The sequence below is a fragment of the Meleagris gallopavo genome, chromosome 7, assembly GCF_000146605.3.
Source record: "Meleagris gallopavo isolate NT-WF06-2002-E0010 breed Aviagen turkey brand Nicholas breeding stock chromosome 7, Turkey_5.1, whole genome shotgun sequence".
In the NCBI taxonomy this organism is placed as follows: Eukaryota; Metazoa; Chordata; class Aves; order Galliformes; family Phasianidae; genus Meleagris; species Meleagris gallopavo.
This window is the reverse complement of record NC_015017.2, coordinates 13,166,081-13,182,871: the sequence shown is the minus strand read 5'-3', so window position 1 is coordinate 13,182,871 and position 16,791 is coordinate 13,166,081. Positions and strand designations below refer to the sequence as shown.

At 38.1% G+C, this 16,791-nt stretch overlaps 2 protein-coding genes across 2 annotated transcripts in view; one reads left to right on the top strand and one right to left on the bottom strand.

Annotated features, from left to right (window-relative positions):
* The window catches only part of NBEAL1 (neurobeachin like 1), a 79,592-nt gene extending 68,737 nt beyond the window's left edge, over positions 1 to 10,855 (top strand). The window contains exons 51-54 of the mRNA XM_010713584.3: positions 632 to 793; positions 1,704 to 1,852; positions 2,489 to 2,624; positions 5,097 to 10,855. Coding sequence (XP_010711886.1) covers positions 632 to 793; positions 1,704 to 1,852; positions 2,489 to 2,624; positions 5,097 to 5,198 — 549 coding nt within the window. The 3' untranslated portion in view covers positions 5,199 to 10,855. The remainder of the gene's footprint in view (positions 1 to 631; positions 794 to 1,703; positions 1,853 to 2,488; positions 2,625 to 5,096) is intronic.
* A 123-nt stretch (positions 10,856 to 10,978) lies between these two features.
* LOC104911657 (alpha-aspartyl dipeptidase-like) lies at positions 10,979 to 16,785 on the bottom strand. The gene is given in 9 exon segments (XM_010713517.1): positions 10,979 to 11,457; positions 11,889 to 11,971; positions 12,787 to 12,846; positions 13,710 to 13,883; positions 14,968 to 15,047; positions 15,615 to 15,689; positions 16,504 to 16,592; positions 16,663 to 16,714; positions 16,717 to 16,785. Coding segments are annotated over 9 exon segments (732 nt in total). The 5' UTR covers positions 16,763 to 16,785; the 3' UTR covers positions 10,979 to 11,384.
* Positions 16,786 to 16,791: the final 6 nt, after the last annotated feature.

The window sequence follows — 16,791 nt, the reverse complement described above, 5'->3', positions numbered from 1 at the left end:
CCAAGCCTACAGTGTGTTTGATGTTAAGAACAATACAAAAAATGTTATTTCACAATCTTTTCTTCAGTCTTGCGTGTCAAAAAGATACGTGTAATCTCCCTTGCTAAGTCAGTGGTCTCTAAAGAGACTCTACACAGCATAGACTTCAACTATTATGTCAAGCGAGTTTGCACTGATGAGTTTCAAAGTGTGTGAACTTATTTGGAGTACTCGAACTTCTCACAGAAACAATTCTGCAACAGCTTGTTCCCTGTTTGCCTAACCCCAAAGGCTCTTTACAGCTTCCTTGTATTCTGCCTTTCTGTACTGTACTGGCCAACTGCTGAGCTATGACTACCTAATGTGAACAGTGCCTACTCAAAAATGTGTCTTGTAAAAATGGCTGATTTGTTGTCTATCCTTTTCCTCTTGTTCTGTTTGGATTTGTTTTTTCACATGCCATTACTATGTGGCCTCGAGGGGAAGGATTCTTCATGCAGAGCCCTTAATGCTCAGAAGTCCTAATCCACAGTTGACTTTAAGTACTTTCAAAATACTTCATTTTTTTAATAAATACTCATTCTATGTGTTGGTGTAATATACCTCAGAGCTTGCTGATGAGTAACAGCTTACCTAAATTTGGTCTCTGCAGGATGGGACTGTTATTATCCGCACCATTCGGAAAGGTCAGTACATGAGAACTTTGCGACCACCTTGTGAGAGTTCCCTCCTGCTGACTGTTCCCAATCTGGCTGTGTCCTGGGAAGGCCATATTGTTGTCCACACCAGCATAGAAGGAAAGACCACTCTTAAGGTACTTAGGAGGTACTTAGGTTCATGGAGTATCTGCTGCTTTTGTTGAAGGCATCTAATCATAAATGTGCCTGATTTTATCCTCGTTTCCTTAACTATAGGATTTCTGTCCATACCATGTCTTTCTTTTTTATTTTGCTTGTGGATTTTAGTTAAATATGTTCAAAAGATGAATCACAGACCCACCATGCTGCTGTAAGCTTCATGAACATCTCCAAACACCTGCAGGGAAGATGCGTTAAGAATGTACTAACTAGGGGAAACATGCTCCAGCTCCTCTACTCACAGAAGTAGACATTTATAAGGGGAGCATTGTGTTTTAGATGCAAGATGCCCAGGGAATATGCTGATGTGACTTAATTTTGTTTCAGAGAGGCAGCTATAGTGTTCACAGTGTGACTTGTTCTGTCTGAGTAGCTGTGTAGTTGCTCTAACTGTATAACTTATAATTTCTATGAGGATGGGAACTTTCCTGGAAGACAAATGTACTATAAACATAGGCATACTAGTTGCACTTGAATGATGGGTAAAGATAAAACCAAGGTATTGCAAAACTGGAAGAACTTAAGATGTTGTGTTAGCTGTGTCTTTAATACATCAAAAATTCATTGTCTTGTCCAGAAAGTTCTCTCTGTAAAATAGATATGTTCCTTTCTGCTTCCTGATTTGGGGAGTGGGGTGAGGGTGCTGAAGATAAGAGGGCTCTTTTCTTCTTCCTTAAGAAAAATCATCAAAAAACGGACCTGTCCATTAAGCCTGTGGATGTTTCCAGAAAATTTGGGATTGATTACAAGGATGGGTATGATGTTATCATGTTACGTCAAGAGTTAATGAAGAGTAATTCCAAAAACTTCCATATGGGAGCAGGAATACATACATGCCCTCTGTGATGGATTTATTTTTTTATTTAGGATAAGAATGCGTTACACCTCTATTCTGTCAATGGAAAGCATCTGGGTTCTGAGACTTTGAAGGAAGAAGTGTCAGATATGTGTGTGACTGGCGAGTATATTGTGATGGGCAGCTTACAGGGATTTCTTTCCATACGAGATCTCTACAGGTAATATACTTCTGAGTTTCTTATCGAGAAGCAAATACAGAGGTTTATTTAGTAATGTGGGTTCTCCTTGTGCTACTGGTGTGGGTTTTTCTGTGTATTAAAAAAAAAATAAAATTGTTTAAGGAGAACTAAGATAGGAGGATGTAAAAAATTAGGAGTTGTACCAGGTCCCTTTCCCTGCAGGCATTTATCACAACCATCAGCCTGCAACTAACAGAATTTAGGAAGAGCTGTGTCTGATACAGGCAAGCAGTGATTGTTCGTGTATTTGGTTAGTCACTGGGAGCTCATCAGCTACAGTGACTCATGTAGTTCTTCTACACTTCTACAGTTCTTCTTCCATTGCAGAGTGATCTTTGTCACTTAAACAGATCTGGGACTAATATTCCTCTTCTTCCAATGAGAGTACCTTAATTTTCAGTATGACCCTCCTGTGCCCCTTACCATTGGAGCTGTATTCTAATGTATGAGTTGATCTTTGTGTGGAATTTCATAATGGTCAAAATTGCAAACTGAATCCTTGGGAAACTGTTTTGTAGTGCATCTCATGGACCGTGGTCTCAACTGCAATGTGATGCTTTTCAATATGTAAAAATATAATGTAATTTAATGCTCTGTGGTTTCTGTTCATTTCAGCTTGAATCTGAGCATCTCTCCATTAGCCATGCGACTGCCAATTCATTGCATTTCTGTTACCAAAGAGTATAGCCACATCCTTGTTGGCTTGGAGGATGGCAAATTGATTATCGTTGGTGTTGGCAAGCCAGCAGAGGTAAAGCCCACCATCAAGAACTTTTTCTACCGAACAGTGGGAAGTTCACTTATTTCTGCTTTCCAGTTGAGCAAGAGGTCTCCTCTATGGCAGGGTAAATTTAAAAGCAAGTTTCAGTTTTCGGTGGGGAAGAAATAACTTTTGAGACTGCTCTACTGAAGTTTCTCATTAAGAGTCAAAGATATTTGGGGATCACAGATGGGAAGCTCAGCTGGACTAACTTTCAGACTTTGTCACTGACATCTGAATAAGAAAAGTCATACTAGCTATTCTCTTCTGTATGCGTTAGTGTTGTCAGCTACTTTCTGATGAAATAATTTTCTAAAAGAAAATTGGAAACAAGAGCAAGCTCCTTTATTTTCTCATGGTTTCCATCAGGTGTCCTTTAATATGCACTGACTGACACTGGGGAAAAGATTACTTTTTGTTAAGATTCTCTAATTGTAATGCATAAAGAATCTCTTGTGTAGATTCCCCAAATGCTCTGGCTCCATGTGATGAATATAAACTTGTTAGTACTGCATATGCAATATCAAAGGCAGAGCATCCATCAAGTAGGTGTACCCAGTTCTTCTTGTGCAAAACACAGATTTTGCTCTAAGTACTTGTCATTATTTTCAAAGCACTTGAGTTAACTTAAACCTGCCTCTCTTTCTAATTCAATCTCCATTGTGCTGCAGTGTATCTACTTGAAACTGTGTTAATTGCTCCTGCATGACCTTCAGTACGTGTCAGAAGAGTTGGTCTTAATTTTATATTTTGTTCGTTAATGCAGAGTGGCATCATTTCTTAGTACTTAAACGCGTTTTAGGTAGGAGGTGCGCAGTTTAATATTTTTAAAAGGCTTCACAGAATTGATTTAGTTTCAGGAAATAGGGGAAACTTCCACTGCCTTCCAGCTGGACAGCTTTTTCCTACTGTAGAATTGATTAAAATCTGCTTATGGTGTTGTCAAATGTATGTCGTAACAGTAATTTTAAAGTCACTGCCAATTGTTTCCTTTTCATAGAAATCTTTTGTAGGCTGAAATGTATGCATCTCATTAGACTGAAGGCTTTCAGTTCTTAATCACATTTATTTTTTGTATCTCTGGAGAAGGTGTGCTTTCAAAGTCTGGATTCCTTTTGTGAATGTAGAGGCTTTCCAACAGTTTTTTTTTCAGGATTTTCTGTTTATAATGCAAATGATCTTCAAGCTCAATATCCATGTAAATAGATTATATATATATATATATATATATATTTATACATACACACATGTATATAAGAAGAACAAAGTTATGTCCTAGATTTTCTAGTTTTCTATAATGGCAACAACCAGTATATTTAAAGAGTGTGTGTGGTGGGGGATATTTATTTATTTATTTACTTGTAGTTAGGAAGGAGTATATGAATTAGAACCTTTTTCAGAAGATCCTCTGTAGATCTGGCTTTTGATGGTGATAGGTATGCGTAGGGTAAAGGGAGATATGTTCTTTATTGTGGATCAATGACCTTTAGTCTTTCTGCATTGATAATATCCACTATGAAGTGAAGTATAATGTGTATTTTTAACAATTACGTAGCTGTTGGGAAGTTGTAGAAGTCTGTGGGATTGTCACCTGCTAGCAGCATTGTGCCTTTTATAAAACCCTGCTGCTGTGATGATACAGTTCTTAAGCAAGCTTAATTTGTAGGGCTAATGGTCAAGAATTGTTCTCAAACTTATGTTGTTAGGGCATGCATCTTATATTGTGAGGTATTTCAGCTGATTAATCACTACTGGCCAGTCATAGGACCTGTATTTAGGAAATGTGAAGTTTCTTACAAATTGTTGGCAGATAGCAGACTCTGGATGCTGGATTTAAATGTGCTCTAGTTGTTTATTCATTGAATGTTCAGTACGAATTATGTATGGTTTAAATTTTACTCTGAGCATTTCACAGGTGATTTTTGGAGGACTGTAAATTTGAGAACAGATATGCTTTCTTTCCTTCCTTCACTCAGTTATCACTGCTCTGCATTATTTCATCACTTAGAAGTGATAATCAAGAATCCCTCTTGATTGTCTTTACCTTTTCAATTCTATCACTTTTCTTTTTGTACTCTCTAAGAGTCCTTTCTGCTAATTTGGTTCACTTCTGTGAGACATCAACCTCTCTTTCTTCTCATCAAAATACCTAAACTCAACACTAAGCTGTTTAAAGTAGTTTCAGAATTAAATAGGAATTACTTGGCAATATCCCTTTAACTGTTCAAAATCAAAGACAACAGGAGTTAGTGTTTTGTCTGTTACTTGTTTTTTTGTCAGTCCCAAGAATCATTCCTAAGTGTAATTTTTGGTTTGTTTTCAATAACTTTTGTTAGTGTAATTTTGTTTATTGGTATATCGTACTGTCTGCATTTCACCAGAATCAGTGTCTGAAGTTCCTTTTTAATTTATTCGCCTTATCCCTTCCCCTTCCTTTTGTTTCTCTGAATTACTTTTAAACAGATGCGCTCAGGTCAGCTTTCCCGAAAGCTCTGGGGATCAAGCAAACGGCTCAGCCAGATTTCATCAGGAGAGACTGAATATAACACTCAAGATTCCAAGTGATTGCTGCTTCTACCTTCTCTCATGGATTCCAGAAACATATTTTATATTTTGGTCACTTTAAATGTACGTCTGTTTTCAGGGGCTTCACTCTCAATCTGTTGAAGATGAACCTATGGTAGAGGTATAGTAAAAAGCATACGTACTCATGCAAGTTAGCTTGCTTGCATATTTTTCCTTAACCACATTGATTTGGTTACAACTGAATCCCTCTCAAAATAGCTGCTAAAACAGGGTTTCAGGGAAAAAAACAGAAAGCAGCCAAACAAAGAAAAAAAGGAAATGGACACAAAACAAAAACACCAGACCTCCAAACCCAAGCTTTGTTAATTGAACCTAAAATAAGTAGTATTTGATTTAAAACTGGCTCTGTTAGCCAGATGCTCCTTGACCGCAAGAGAGATACTTGGCAGTGCTTTGAGAGCACTAATTTTCCATCAGTGAATTAAAACTCTGTTACAGTGGTACTATTTAAAACTGGTGTAGTTGACAATTATGATCTTTTCACTATGTCTTTAGACCAATGAATAACTTAATGTGATTTGTTCCTGTAAATAGCCATTGCTGTCATCTTTTGTGTAGTTCCAGTTTTAGGCTGTCTGTAAGGAGCATCTGTATTGTACTATTTGATTATCAAAAGTACAGACATGAGTAACTTCAAAGGATTTGAAGGTGGTGGATGAGCTGAAGGAGGTAGGAAAACTTGCTGCTAAGAATTATTTATATTTTTAAGTAGACTAAAACACTAAGGAATCCCATAATATAGTTAATATCTTGAAGAAATACAGAGGAAGAATTGCATATCCATGTCGGTTAAAGATCAATCTTTAAGGCAACTCCTGCAAAGAAAAAACAAATTCCATTGCAAAATCATTTTAACAACATTACAGCACAGATTAAATAGCACCTGTTTTTTTCTTGGCTTAGTATTCACCAAAGCACTTGCTAGCTGTACTTTTTTCTGTTAAACAAGCAGGAAAATAGTGTATCTGTTTTCAAGATGTGTTTAATAGTGGTGAGAAGAGAATATCAGATCTGTACATGCTCATTACACAACAGAACAGTTTTTAATTAGATGGTATATTTTCAAAAAGCCATTACTGAATGTTTTCTTAATATATGATAATAGGATGAGTGTGTTTTCCTATAATTCTGGCCTTTTTTATAATATTAATGATTTAAATTATAATCCCCATCCTGTTAAAAGCCTGGTGCTGAGGGAAAAATAAGATTTTTTGACGGGCATGAAAAGGTATGTGTGTATATGTGTCTGTGTGTATATATGTGTATACATGTATGTATGTCTATTAAAAAGAGATTATCATTCCTCTTGCATATTTCTGATGCAAGTAGAGTACAGATAAAAGGCAGAGTTAGAAGTGGTTGTTTGATAAGATACTCCCTTTTGGCTACCATTCTCTTCCCTCTGCCATCACCTTTTTGTTATTTCTATTTATTTATGGATATGAATGTGCGATGTACCTCCTATAAAGATTATCAGACATATATTCCCTGTGACTGGGGACCTGATGAACTACCTGAGGAACTCCATTATATATGATCTCATTTCATTAACTTTTGGCACAATATTTATTATCTTTATTTCTATATGCTTAATCCCTGCTCCTGGAAAAAGATAATTTTTAAAAGTCCAGTTAGTTTCACTAAAACTGTATTTGCTTCCTAAATGTCTTTACTTTAAAAAAAAAAATCCTCTTGTGAGGATTCCTCATGTTCTGAGGAAAAATGTTATTTTTTCTTAACTTTAGAGGAAATAAATCAGACTAGTGAGAAAATGGGTCTATCCATAGTTGCAATATTCTAATTAATCACTGTGACAGACTGGATTGTCTAGAAGGTTAAGAGAAAATGAGTAATTAATTTCTCTGAGTCACTTGCCAAGAGAGCATTACATTTCTGAAAGTGAAGTGGTTCATTTTTTTTCAGACTCCATACTTTCAAAGTGAGAACTGCTTTTGTCAATTGCCCATCCAGCAGGAAGAATAAAGGGATTCTGGAAGTATCAAAGTGTGCACATAAGAATGTGAAGTAAGCTTGTGCATAATGATTTCATGAAGAAGGGATTTCAGGGGAGATCTTTGGAGAGTAGTTTTGGGAAGTTGAAAAAGAACTCACTTGGGGCATTACATTATTTTTGTAAGTATGCATATATGTTCTGTTTAAATGCACATATGAAGTTAAGGGTACGCATGCAGAGGAAGGGAGAGGCAATAACATTTCAAGTTAGCAGAATCAAATAGAGAAAAAGGAAATGGTTCTTTTATAGCGTTTGTGAAGAAAATCTTTATCACTTGCTCAGAGGTTCACAAAGTTTGAAAAATGTCTTATTGTGTTTAGGTTATGTTTATACAAGAGATTAATAATTTAATATTCAAGAATAGTGAATACAGTGTGTTAGCTTACGTAACATCTAACGTAGCTGCAGTAATTGGGGATGAGAGGACTTCTGGCGAGGAGCTTTGATATTTGAATACCATCATTTCAGGTCATTGTGAGCATTAGGTGATCATCAGTAATATCTGGGCCAGGTTGAAATGTGGACAGTTTTGGAGCAGATTTGATAACAGCTTGTGCTCTGCACAAAACAGCAGAATGAGGAAAGGTGAGCTCTGAGCTACTTCATGTTCTATGCAGAACAGCAACGTACGTTACCTTTTCATCCTGTGCACGATCCTTCAAGATGAGGGGTGTACACCACCACACAGACAATATTCTTGCCAGACCCACTGGAAAGTCCCCAGGGTTTCTAAGGTCTGCACTTTGCCTTTATCTAAAACCAGCTTTAAATAAAGATACAGGTAATAGTAAGTTTGAGCAGTAGGTGGCATTTTGCTTAATTTCTTTGTATGTCTTTCAAGTAGAAAATCTTTTTATTTCTGTCAGCTGTTCAGGCTAATTGAATTGCAGTCTATTATTGCAGTACAGAGTATATGACTGAATTATTGATCTTCCTCTTACTTTCCTCAAGCCAAGTAGAGCACATTGTTTTTTTTCATGTTGAATGAGACATTTGTGAAATTAGATTTAAGTGTAAAAAAAGTAAAGCTGTGAGACAAAAACTATTCTGATTAGGAATTGAGAATAAACAGTGCACAGTTATTTTGTAACACTACATTTGTCTAGACCTTCTTGTTGGTACCTCCTTTCATTTCATTTTTGGAACATCCTTAATGATGTTTATCAAAGCTAAAGATATGCTTACCTCTGAAGCCGAGTAAGGAAGTGTGTAAATATATATTAAAAAAAACACCTGAAAACTTGCTTTTGATATTTGTATATAAATTAGATTGAGCAGTTAGCAGTATTGAATAAATTCTTCCTAGCATTTGAAATCGCATACCAAAAGATGATATTTAAGACATTTCTCCTTTACTTCAAGTAAAACATTTGTTAGAATTCTCAGTTTGCTTGTAATTCTTGATACTATTTCTAGTATTTTATCTATAGTGAAGAATCTTGTCTAGCCTTCACAGTTTTTATACTATACCAGCATTCAGAAAGTGAAATGTTTGCAGTTCAAGTTAGCATCAGACTTACATGAATTATACCATATCAATATACTTATCTGCTACTCAGTCATAGAGTCATAGACTATCTAGAAACTGTATCTTCTATCATCCATATACCTTACCAACACCAGCACAAAATGATAATCTCAGTCTTAAATTAACTGCATTTTTCTTGCATATAAATATATAGCCTAATACCCTAAGGCCTGATCTAATATATACTGCTAGATAAAAACACTGTGTAGGGTCACATTTAATTTGGTGGGAATTTAAGCATGTACTTCTGTGCTTTTGCAAATGGGCTCTTTATGCCTTTTGGTTTAAAACCTATGTAGTATTCAGTGATAAATGTGACACTGTTAGTAATCAGTTGCCTATGAAGTTTCTGCTAAGGAGTGACTTAAGCTGTGCAAATGTATACACTCTAGTTATTAGCATATATTACCAAAATCTCCAGGAAGTATTACAGATGGTTGAAGACAGTTCTTAAATGAAATATACCACAAAGTGCTGCACTTCTGCAGACTTTTTGTTTTCATTCACTGAACTTGATCATTGTTTTTGTGAATGGTCAGTCAGATTTGTAATAGGTAACAGCACAGCAACTACAATGAAACTAATGAGGAGACTTTAATACAACAGATTGTATTAACTTGCACTGCTTTAAAATTGTGCGTGTTTTGGCTAGGTCTAAGCAGATGCAGGCAGTGACACGAGAGGTACGTCTTCCTTTTGGGGAGAGAAAAACTTTGTGCAATCTCATGTATGTAGGTTCGTTATATACCAATGCCAGACTCAACCAAAGTGTTTGGAAGATGCCTTTCTTTCCATCCCAGGGAACAAATTTCTTGTTATTAATAATAGCTCTTGTTAACACATACTCTTAAAGAAAGCCAGCTTCTACAGTTAAAAATTAGTAGAACACTATCTCCTCCTTCAGAATGCAGAAAGGCCTCTGAGTGGCAGCATAGCATCATTTGCGGTTTACTTTTCAGTCAACTGTATTCATTTTACTGAAGTCTTTGAACACTCTACAGGTGTGCTTGTACTGTTTAATCAAAGACAGTCTCATTCAGTTTTTGCTCACCTTTTTGTTGTGTGTAAGTGGAAGAATAATGATGGTTTTTTGTTAATGTTTACGAAAATGACTCATAGAAAGAGTTCTTCCAGTTGTGTGTGCTTTCTATTTTCATTTGATGGGATTGGGTAACTTGGAAAGTAATTCCAGAGCTTGGGTCTGTGACTAGGCTCTGTGCAGAAACTGTTGTAACTAATTTCTTGTCCCCAAAGCATGATTGTCAGTGCAGATTATGGTTTAATGCTGCTAAGGTGTCTTGAGATTGAAAGTCAAAAAAGTAGCCATACATATCGTAAATCTAAATGAAGTTATAAACCATTTATTGATTTAATTTCCTACCTAGTCAGCATTTTCTCTTGAGGGAGACATTTTTTGCTTTGTATTAACTGTTTATTTTAATCTTAAATATGTACCTGGTAATACTGCTTTAGTTGTATGCAGCTGTGATCTATTAAAAAAGCCATGAGGAGGAAAAAAAAACAACAAAAAAAAACAAGGAAAATTTGCTACATGTGTCCTGATCCAACTTTAGCTATGCAGGAGCATCTTAATGTAAGATTAGACAAACGCTGCTTTTAGACTTACCTCTCATTGGTCAGTCTTCTGTTGGAAGTTTTGCTGCTACTCAAAGTTCCTTTGAAATTCATTAAGAAATTATTTGATATGCTTCAGCATTTGTTTAAATTAATAAAGCTAACAAGGCAGTGCAAACAAAGGCCTTATTTAGAGCAACAGTTAATCATATCTTCTGACTCTTACACATTGTGCAATTGTGGTTACAAATGAATTTTTAAATGCCAAAAAATGCCTTCTCTTAAAAAAAAAAAAAAGAGTTAAATGTTAGGTCTGAGGAGTATTAAGTACGTACTTTTGAAAATGAGCCTTCAGGCACTGTAACAAACTTGCTGTTAGTCTTCTGTGCAATATCTCTTTCCCTTCTGGGTGCTTTACGTGTATACTGTATGTCTTATTTTGGTTTGATCAATATGTTTTGAGAGTGTGTATATTAGCTAATGATGGAATTTTTTTCTGTACAGCATGGTGGAAGATGTTTTAAAATTTTGCACTTTTCTAGGATTTGTGAGTTTGTAACCTAACAATTTTTAACATGCACAATTTTGTACATAATTAGCACTGTATATATTTAAAATGAGTATGAAGCCAATAAAAATAACTGAATGCAAAAGTTCTCACTTTATTAATTCTGCAAAAATGAAACTAATGCTGTAAGAGTACACTAAATGAACAATTGCTTTATTACACAGGTAAAACAAGGCAGAAGGAAGAGCTGACTCTTAATTGTGTTAAGGTAACTTGCTTTGAGGGAGGAATCAAAGTGGAGATGTGAACATACAGAACCTTTCAGAGTAAGAGTACTCTTCTATTCTTATTCAAGCATTTCAATAAAGCATGTCTTTGCTGGGAAGGAGAGATTGTCTGAGAAGTGAGCAGGGTGGCGAAGAAGAGCCTAATAATGCATATTTAGTTTTATTTATAAAGTTAAGGCTCTCTACCCACTCTTGTACTGCAAGCATTTCTTCCCTTCTTCACGTGCTGACTTTTGCTGTAGAATATGCAAGGCTATTGGAAATTGCTGTCAATCAGCAAGAAACTGAAATCTGTTCCAGGCTCATGTTCAGTTGGTTTCTTACCCCTGTAAACAAAATAAACCATGCTGTAAGCTTGAACAGCAGCTAGGTCTACTGATCTTCCATTTGTTATTAGGGACAGAACAAGGTTCCTTTCCTTGTATTCGTTATGAAGACTTCTCAGTAATGTTCATACAACTAACGGCCTGAATTCTTTTGTTCTAAAGTACATTAGGACCAAAGTGGCATTCCCCAGCCTTGAGTACAGAGCACAGCTGGAGTACTGGGACACTCCAGAGGAATGGTGGCTATAGCTCAGAAACAAGGTGTTGTCATACTAACTGCTTTTTTGGATCTCTAATCAATATTCGTGTTTTTTCTGAACAGAACTGGATGCAAAGTGTTAAGTGACTTGAGTAATGAGGAAGAGGCAGTGTGTACCAGGAGTTTAACCAAGTCTCTTTCTCTTTCACTCAAATTCAAATGAAGCATTTACCTCAAAAAAAGCCTTGCTCCTGTCACTCCTTGCAAGGTGGCTTTGTCTCCTTCCACAAGCAGCATTGCACCTTCCCGCAAGCCCTAATATAGGTTTAAAAAAACACTTTATTTGCAATCTATTTGAGAGGTTAGAACACTTTTCTCATCAGGCCAGTTTTAAGTGCAGTGCTTCATGACTATTACTTGCTTATTTTTAACAAAGATACAAAGACAAAGGTGAACTATCTTGTTTTAGAAGCCAGTTTTCCTGTGTAATTGATACTGGCTTTTGAAGAAGGCTATACAAACCACTAAGGAGAAAAACAAAACCAAACTTAAATATACATTCCACAAGTACTTCTGCTACTGCTACTCTTAGATCCAGTTTTGTTGAAGCAACAGTAACCCAGGTTTATCCTCCCTGTCCCTACACCAGCTTTGAGTTTGAAGCTTGGTTCCTGCCTTTCCAGACATACTGCTACTACAAATGTATTGAATTATATTATTTACTGAATGGGCAAACAAAGATACCTCCAAAGATTAAAACAACATTTAAGGTAAGAATATCTGTCAGAAAAATGAAGGAGAGGTATCTTACCATCTGCATGCTTACTACCAGCAACACACGATGTATGCCTGGCAACCAGGACAGATCAGAGCTGTCTAAAATCCTAGGGCTTGGCAACAGGACTTCAAGCATCTAACAGCCAGAAAGCATTTTACTTGTTATAACCCATTTTCTAAAAGTGAGAAAATCAAAGGCTGTAGCTGTTACCAGGACTGTAACTAGCCTTCCCCGCTGTAGTTTTGGAGAGTTTGTTAGGAACAGGGTTTCACACTGAAAGCTAGGAAGGACAAACTTTAAAATGCTTATCATGCTACAGACATAACCTTCCTTCCTGGAAACTACAACTCACCAGAACTGGAGGGGTGTTTGGTTCTTCATGATATTGGCGGATTCTTTCCTCTCTCGTTTCCTGCAATAACAAGCATAGATTTAGCTGCCCAGAGAGTGAAGTAGAACTTGGAGCCATTCAAGTAGCATAATATTGAGCAACATCTTAACGTTAAACAAAGCAAGCATTCCCATCCAAAAGAATGTTTTGATTAGTCTAAATGTATTGACAAAACTGGCAGGATTGGCTTTAGTAAAGATTTACCCTTGATCACTAGCAGCAATTTCTGTAGGTTGATCAAATAGAATCTGCGTGGTCCCAAGCCTGAAAACATGTTTCCAGTCAATTCGTTCTGCTTTTTTATTTTTTCAAACATTATTTATATGCTCACTCAAAATAAGAGTACTGAGGAAGGTGGTGAAAGCAGATGCATGCGCTGTCTTGTTCATGAAAGATGATAGCCATAGATTTCTACTAATTATCTGTTTGTTTCATCTTGAGTAGGAATTATCTGAAGAATTTCCTTCTCTGAATGGCTCTGCCATGTTTCCTGAGTGCTACTGCTTTTGAATTGAGCAATGGTAGTTAAAGAAATCAAACCAGGAGGATTTGTCAGTAAGGAAACGTAGGAATACAGCAGACATTTGGTGCAGCACAGAGCTTCTACAGTCCTCTCAGTAAAACAGCAAGAGTTATTTACAGGGAAAGACTGGCTTATCTAGAGACAAGCAAGTAGGTTCCACCTTAGTATTGCTGTTGCCAGCTCTGCCAGCTCCCCTTCCTACTCAAAACCTTTGGAAGGACTGAAGTCTTATTGCCTCTCTGGCATTTCCATCTGCTCTAGGGAACAGTTGTTAGTCATTGTCTAGCTTTGTAAGCCCTTGCACATGCATGCTACTGTTAAACCTTGGCACTCTGTGTTAACTCTGGCATGTTTTACTTACGCCCATGTGAGTGCTTTTAACATCTGGATCCAGGTAGTGAGGGTTAATGTTAAAAGGAACTAAACCTAGGGCTTGCAGGGAAGGTGGATAAACAATTGGCATGTCATTGGTAGTGTTGATGCTGACAGTAGCAACGTTAGTTCCTGCACTGGATCCCATGTAAGGAATCCCATCCTGAAAGACAAAAGCAATGATTAGTATGCAGTATCACAATTGACAACTGCATGTTATAGCATCTTCTGTAAAAATTGGAGACTCAACAGCAAAATCAGACTTCTCTGATTTTCTGATTTTTAGCAGCTCATTTTGCTGCTAATTTTACAGGTGAAAAGCAGAAATACAAGAGCTCAGGGTTTGCGGTGGGCAGTAGTTCATACATATCATGGTAGTCAGAGAGCCAACTATTAGATGTTACTGTAGACATTAGGTTTTGCTATTAAGAGACTTATCTACATTACAGTTGTAGAAAATATCTGAAATAGCTGAACTATCTGCTCTTTAGGAGATCATATCTGAAGCCAAGACCCATGCTGACACACCAGAAATTTGTATATTAAGACGGCCTACCTGACCTTTCTTCCTGTCAGCAGGCCTTTTTAAACATAAGATGGTTTGCATAAATTTGTCTGAAGTTATTCACAGTTCCACAATACTGGGGGAACACCTTGCTTTGGTCTTTCTCCATGGATGGTCTATTTTTGCTGTGCCTTATGAGATTAACCAAGCCAGAATGGCTGCTGATAGGAGGGGGCTCAATGATGCTCATACCTTGCAATTTTAGATAAAGGAAATACCCAAGGTGAATACACCACTTTCTTTTTCCTTTACTCTATAAAAGGCACATGTAGATCCAATTCTACACTTGGTTTATCATTAGACAGTGTAAAGCTTGAACACATCTGTATCTGTAGACATGCTGAGAAGCAGGGTTTCTGACCAATGGTTGAGTCCCACGCTGCTCTTCATTGGTCTATGTTGTGGGGTTTACTTCTATATTACAGCATAACATTGTACATCCCAAGGTCTTGCAGTTCTATATCTGGGAAACTGCTGTAGAAGGAAAGTTTACTTGACCCTAGGCTTTTCAGGATTCCATGACTAACAAAAGCTTCATTTGGGCACAGATTTCAGTTCACGAACTTGCAGGAAATGCCTTCTATTTAAGTACATTAGAAACAAAGATGTAGAATCTACTTGTATTTGTCTGAATAAATGCTTATTTGTCATTTAGTCTCAGCCAAAGTCATCTAGCTGTTACCTCAAGAACTCGTTTCCTGATCTCTTGTATCAGTCTGTTGTCATAGAGAGCTTTCAGGAGACGGAATGTGTTGCCACCTCCTGCAGAAAAAGTATCTAGCTTATTTAACATGCTTGACTCTAAATTTTACAGAGGTGCCACTACAGACTTGCCAGACTCAGTGATCTGTTCAGGACAATAGTCTGCTTTCAGCAGCAGTAAAACCAGAAGCTTTGGAGAAATGCTTATTTGGCAGGCCATGGGCTCGTGCCCTAACTCCTCTTCCTAACACCGATGCTGGCTATCTGTCAGCAGGTATTACTCTAATACCCTGGAGTATATTAGGACTGCTCAGTCTAACCACAGTAGGCCTCGCTCCTCTTAGTCCTGAAAGAGTGATAAAAAACACGATTTTAGATGAATTGATGTTGAAGAGCTGTTTAAGTGAGTAATTTAAAACTTACTAGAGAAGCAGTTCCATTGATAAATCCCACCTACTTCCATTCCCACCATTAAATTCAGGGTCTTAATGTTCATAATTAAAGTACTATTTTCTACAGCTTCTAATAGTGAGGCAGGACTTCTCCATTCTTTTCTGTGCTGCCAGCTCTACAACAGACTAATGCAGTGTCTTACGTAAACCCTCTTTAGGGAGCAAGAAGACTTACCAATGAATATTGCTTCAGATTTTCTTACAGCTTCCACTGGATCACAAGATTCGTGAATGCTGTCCAGCTCGTAACCTTAAATTAGAAGTTATTTACCTTTACCACTTCACTTGGGAGGAAGAATGTACATTTAGTGCTTACCTCCTGTTATTTCCCACCCCACTTCAAGCCAAATGTCTCTCAGTAAAACTGGGGAAATCTTATGGGCTACTACAAGGTATAATGTGTACCCTACTTTAGTGTAGGGCTTCTGTATCCCCAGCCACACTAAAGCCAATGTTAGCTTTATGGAGATGATGCTCAGCATCATAAAAAGCAGAGCACTTTGCTCAGAAGGGGCTAGCCCAGTGCAAGCTCCTGCTAACTCAAAAAAGAGGGGAACACTGCTACTGTTTAGCTTGGATATGGGTCTTATTGGGCTGTGCCATCAGTATTCTGATTTGAACCTATTTTTTGTAATGGTTAAAATGTTTGGCTTTGACAGGCTTGCTCTACTTGGTTCACTGCATGTAGTAAGGGCCAGGAGAGCCAGCTGGGCATTTGACAGCAGCAATCTTTCTGCAAGATGAGGAGCGGTGTGACACCCAAGGAAGTGAGTACTGATTGTTACTGGGTAACAGGTCCAAGGTTAATTATCCTGAGCTGTGACGGATAGGGGACAGTTACTGCAATAGACCAGTCTGGAAAGATCTTTGCTCAAGGCTCACTGCAAAAACTTCCTCTCTGCAGGTGTTAGAAGCGTTTGCAACACGATTTTTACAGAGGCCTCTTCGGCGTCTCCTCCGAGGCCGCAGCCTGCCAAAAGCCGGCACCCCGCCTTCCCTCCGCGAACAGAACCGAGGCGGGGTGCCCCAGGGCAGCTCGGGCCCGCGCCTCAGGCCCGCCTTACCCAAACTCGCGAACTTCTCCCTGGCGGTGCGGGCGTAGGCGTCCCGGTCGTGCAGCGCGTAGGGCACGAAGAGCACCCGCTTCACCTTCCTGGGGAGAGAGAAGGGAGAGGACGCTGGAGCCCGGCGGGACGCGGCCCGGGCCCCCGCTTGGCACTTACTCTCCTAGGAAGCTCTGAATGTGCTGCTGGCAGTGGCCCAGGTACCCCCCCCGTGCAGGGTGGAGTTGGAGACCAGCAGCAGGCGCCGTGGGCAGCCCATGCCTGCCCGCGTTCGCGGCCCGGCCCGCC